Here is a 5,420-nt window from a genome sequence, read left to right as displayed (position 1 = left end):
ATAATAATAATAATAATAATAATGATAATAATGATAATGATAATGATAATAATGATAATGATAATAATAATGATAATAATAATTCCAGTGGAAAATTTGTCTATTTTCTTGCATTTTTTTCCTGAAAAGGCAAAAAATTTAACCCTCCTGCTACTGTAGAACCACAAGGTCCTGGTCTCAGTTTCAAGCCTAAAGCCTTGTGAGTCATTTTGACCCAAGGGCAGCAGGAAGGAGTTGGAAAAGTTGTATCGAAGCAGAAGTATTTTACTTAAGAATATACGTAGCCTGTATTCAGACTAATACTTTTGTTTTGTCAGCAGAATAAAGATCAGACAGAGGACATCTCTAAAACTCAGAGGGATGCAGGAAGAGACCTTTTCCTTTGGGCTATTGTCCAGAACAACAAGGAGCTGGCTGAAATTGCCTGGGAGCAGGTGATACAGATATTTGTACAGAAAATCAGGACTTAGTTTGTGAATGTGACCCTCTCTCTGTTTATGTGCGTTCACAGTGCAGAGACTGCATGTCTGCCGCTCTGGCTGCCAGTAAGATTCTGAAGAAACTGGCCAAAAAAGAAACGGATGCAGAAGAGGCACAGGACATGCTGGAGCTCGCCAATCATTATGAAAACCACGCCATAGGTACGAAACCAGTCCTAAAGAAGAGCTTTCCAGACTGGATCGGTGCTCGTCATTAATGTTGTGTCCCAGGTGTGTTCATCGAGTGCCACGACAGTGATGAGGAGCGAGCTCAGAAGTTGCTGGTTCGARTCTCACAGTTTTGGGGTAAAACGACGTGCCTGAGGCTGGCGCTGGAGGCTGATGATAAAAACTTTGTGGCTCTCTCAGGTGTTCAGGTGAAGCAAATGTTGTTGTTTTGTTTGTTTTTGTGACTCATGGGATCTAGAGCAAAAACTTAAAATCTGCATATTTTATGACATGAAATGTTTAAAACTGAAAAAATTGACAAGAAATATTATTATATAAACCATACTGAACAACAGAAGATAATTAATTTTGTGTTTGCAGTTAATTTAACTTGTTGGTTACCAACCTCAACAATAATGTGGCCGTGTTACCATAATCATCAGTATTTGTCTGTTTTTCAGGCTCTGCTGACTCAGATCTGGTGTGGTGAGCTTTCAGTGGACAACCGTGTGTGGAGAGTGCTGATCAGCATGGTCTTCTTCCCTCTCATCTACACTGGATTCCTGGTTTTCAGGTCGTTCATTTTTTTTTTTTTCCAATTAACACTCAGAATGTCAAAAAATGTAAACAGATGTGCTAGAAACAGATAAAAGAATAAATATATGTATTTATGTTTCTGTGAAACAAAAAGATTAATTTGATATGCTTCTACTGTTCCTGTGATTTTAGACGTGATGAACTCATCCAGAGACAAAATGAAAAGTGTGAGGAGATGATAACACTGGAGACGGTGACGGGAAGTTCATTTTGGGCAAATCACCTCAAGTCGTATGTACTGTCGATGATTTTTTTTAATGCAGTGTGTCTGTCAAATATTGTTTCCTTAAATAAACAAAGAAGTTCCCATCTAAATGTGTCCTCTCTTACATTTGGGGTACCTCAAGGCTCTGTCTTAGGAACCATTCTCTTCTGATTATAATTGCATTTTTGAGGTCCATTTGAAAAAATGTTGCCAACCAACCTTTTATCCTTCATATTCTCTGAGCTGAATTTGAGGCTCACATTAGGTCAGTGATTGGTGCAGTCATATAATCCTATAACTGTGGGTTCAAGCCCACGTTACGTCAGATAAAACTATTGCAGCATCTTTTATGCGAGTTCACTTGTTGTCACAACTACTGCAGAAAGAAAGCAGGTGACATTTTGTGCTTTTCTTATTTTGGTTTATTCTTAAATGTTATTTAGATTTATTTCTGTGTTTTTTAAACCAATGCTTTAATCCTAACTAATTTAGTTGTATTTTTGCAGCAGTATCCAAAGTAAAATAAATGTAATTATTTTTTATATGTGATAATATTAATAAAACTACCAGTCTTTTCTGAAGATTTATTGCAGATTTTGAATGGGGTCAGCATTTCAGCTGTTCTGTTGTTTTGGCTGCAGTTGACCACTAGATGTCGCTGTTTAGACTGAAGTTAAGCTGATTTTGTACATTTTGGTCAATAAGGAAAGTTTAAAATGCTATAATAAATAAACGTTGACTTAAGGGAGTTTTAAAGGTTACAGATACAACTTGAAGTTGTCCCATCTATGTCCTCAGCATGCCRCAGGTCAAGTCTCTGGACTGCTGGTCCAAAGTGGTGAGCCTGTACAGCTCTCCGCAGGTCAAGTTTTACTGGAACATCGCGTCTTACTTCGCCTTCCTCTTCCTGTTTGCTGTGGTGCTCTTGGTCGACTTCCAGAGCTCACCCTCCTTTAAGGAGCTGCTGCTCTACATCTGGCTGCTGTCCCTGGTGTGTGAGGAGATCAGGCAGGTGAGACCCTGCACCCGGATCACAAGCAACACAGAACTGTGAGGAAATATGGGCTGCAGCACCCTTTAATGGATGCTTTTCAAACATCTAGTTAAAGAATTCATTATGTATGTGGTTACATTTCAAACATTTTCTGGAATAGAGGCTGTAAATTCTCACGTTTTCAAATCTTTTTTCTGTCGACAGCTTTTTTATGACCCTGATGGGTTTGGATTTTATAAGAAAGCCAAAAAGTACATCAATGAGTTTTGGAACATTTTAGACGTCCTATCCATCCTCCTCTTTTCTGTAGGCCTTGCCTTCAGGTATCATCTATGATTCCTCKGGAAATCTTACAACCCAAAGTAGTTAATGTGACTCAGTGAGTTTTTTCCTTTCCTTCAGGCTGGTACCTGAGCTGTTGTACGCAGGTAAAACCCTCCTCTGCATTGACTTTGTGGTCTTCTGCCTCCGGCTCATGGCCATCTTCACAATCAGTCGAACGCTTGGACCTAAAATCATCATATTGAGAAAGATGGTAAGAGAATATATTCTGTCTGCAGAGAATACCTTAGTTTCAACTCAGAGGTCCTACATTTCTGTTTTGTTTCTCCGTATGAGTCTGAACCTTTTTAGATGTCCATCGTTGCAGCCGTGTGAGTGTCTGTTTTTGTCTTCCAGATGATGGATTTGTTCTTCTTCTTGTTTCTGATGAGTATCTGGGTGGTGGCGTATGGAGTCGCCAAACAGGGCATTCTCATTGACAATGACGACCGGCTGGACTGGATYGTCCGGGGGGCCATTTACGAGCCGTACCTCATCATATTTGGAAATTTCCCTAAAAACATGGATTGTGAGTGGAGAAACAACATTGTCCTCCTTGTTGAGCCTTTAATTTTGTTTTAGGAAGTCCTAATTTGGGCTTATGTGAGCTACTTTTATCAGTATATTGTCTGTTTACAGATACTGAGTTTGACATAAACTCGTGCAACATAAGTGGGACGGATCCTCTGAAGCCCAAATGTCCCATGTTGAACGAGAGCGACACACCAGCCTTCCCCGAGTGGCTCACCATCATCATGCTTTGTGTTTACTTACTCTTTGCCAACATACTTCTGCTCAACCTGCTCATAGCCATCTTCAAGTGAGTTTTCAGCCTCACTCTGTCAGTGAGCTTTTGTCGTAAATCTCTCTGTGATGAAACCCTGCCGTCTCTTTGGGTCTGCGCAGCTTCACGTTCCAGGAGGTCCAGGAAAACACCGACAAAATCTGGAAGTTTCAAAGATACGAGTTGATTAAGGAGTATCACAGTCGTCCGGCTGCCCCGCCTCCTTTCATGATTCTCAGTCACGTCTGCCATTTCATCAGGAGCGTCGTCCTGCGGAGGCCTCCCACCAGACAGATAAACTTCAGTGAGGCCTAAAACACTCGACTGCCACGTGGCTTTCAGAAAACCCTAAACCCCCGCATCTCATGTTTTTGAAAGGTGATGTTCGACGTTGTGACGTTGTTTTTCAGAGCGTGAGCTTCTTCAGACGGAGGAAGAGGAGCTGTTGACCTGGGAGGCCCTGATGAAGGACAGATACCTGCTGTCTGCTCAGCAGGAGCTGAGCCAGAGCGTGGAGGGACGCATCCTGGACACAGCCCAAAAGTAAAATCATCTCACCTGTGCACAAACTCATTTAAATGAGCATCTTTATGAAAAGTGTTTATATAAATATTTAATTTAATTAATTATTAAAAAGGTAGCCAAAATCACCACACAGACATTTTAATTTATGAGAGTGGAAGTTTCATCAGATTTTAATATGTTTTATAACTAAAGCAATCTTAGTGAGATTTTAAAGTTACCTCAAAATTACAAAAGACAAAGTAACTGACCACTTTTTTTTGATGAAAGAAAAAGTATGAATGAAAGCAGCTTTACTAGAAATTTGCCCACATTTAGATACAGCTCTTAACAAAGGTCTTTTAACAAGTAGTTTTGTAGCTCAGTTCACAAATACTGCATGATGAAAGATTTAATGTTTTACCTGATGAATGACATCATTTATCATCATTTCATAAGACTATGTCTTAAAAAAGTGAATGAATATTAACATGTTCATTCTGCAAGAGTGAGTTGAGTTTAAAYGCTAAAATGAGAATAAAAATAATTTTGTGAGCAAAACTTTCACCTACTTTTGTGAGGTTGTGTTGTCTGTTGTCTTGTGTCATGTCTCCCTCGTGTGTTCTCTCAGTGTCATTGCTTTTCATTTTCCCTCGGTGTGTTTTTGTGTCAGTTACTTCTCAGTCAACACACACACACACACCTGTCACTAGTTTCCCATTAGTGTTTTTCATCAGCTGTTGTTCATCTCCTCATTTCCTCTGTTTGTATTCTTGCTCGGCTTTTCCACACACTCACTGGTTCACTGTTTGGTTCGTGCCAACTGTCTGGATGTTCCTTGTCGTTTTCCCCGTGTCTCCTGAGTATTTGTTGTTTTGCTGCCATGTCAGCCTTTTTGTTTTATTTTTATGAATAAATATTCAAATTTTTTGAAACTCTTTATCTCCGTCCGGATTTGGGTTCATTCCTCTGCGTCATCCCAGCAATTTCTTGACAAACTTGCTCGGTGCTGTGCATGCCTTACATTTGAAACTGTGCTTTATTGTTTATTTTAAAATATTATTTGTATAATTATTTTATTTAGTACACAGCGTTTGTAATGGATCAGCTTCAGTATAAAAATTTCATGTTTTGGTCTTTTTTAAAACTTAAAATTTGAGTATTTAAAAAATATTTATTAAAATAAAAGCAGATAAAGCTCAAAATATTTCTTTGACCTTGGAGATGAAATCGATTTTTGTTATTATTAACTTATTAACCCCTTATACTCATAAACTATTATTATTACTTTACATTTTAATTTAAATATATGAAACCTTATAACAAATGTGAGGGAAGGTTTAACTGTGTGTGTGTGTGTGTGTGTGTGTG

At 38.8% G+C, this 5,420-nt stretch overlaps 1 protein-coding gene across 1 annotated transcript in view; it reads left to right on the top strand.

Moving 5' to 3' along the window:
* The window catches only part of trpm2 (transient receptor potential cation channel, subfamily M, member 2), a gene marked incomplete in the record, with an annotated part of 20,069 nt that overhangs the window by 10,151 nt on the left and 4,498 nt on the right, over window positions 1-5,420 (top strand). The window contains 12 exon segments of the mRNA XM_014016730.1: window positions 321-434; window positions 512-641; window positions 711-856; window positions 1,109-1,221; window positions 1,377-1,475; window positions 2,248-2,461; window positions 2,648-2,766; window positions 2,846-2,978; window positions 3,122-3,293; window positions 3,404-3,584; window positions 3,671-3,852; window positions 3,959-4,091. Coding sequence (XP_013872184.1) covers window positions 321-434; window positions 512-641; window positions 711-856; window positions 1,109-1,221; window positions 1,377-1,475; window positions 2,248-2,461; window positions 2,648-2,766; window positions 2,846-2,978; window positions 3,122-3,293; window positions 3,404-3,584; window positions 3,671-3,852; window positions 3,959-4,091 — 1,736 coding nt within the window.

The sequence above is a fragment of the Austrofundulus limnaeus genome, unplaced genomic scaffold (genome assembly GCF_001266775.1).
Source record: "Austrofundulus limnaeus strain Quisiro unplaced genomic scaffold, Austrofundulus_limnaeus-1.0 Scaffold152, whole genome shotgun sequence".
Lineage (NCBI taxonomy): Eukaryota > Metazoa > Chordata > Actinopteri > Cyprinodontiformes > Rivulidae > Austrofundulus > Austrofundulus limnaeus.
Note: the sequence above shows the minus strand (reverse complement) of the source record. Positions and strands in the feature narration are given on the sequence as shown.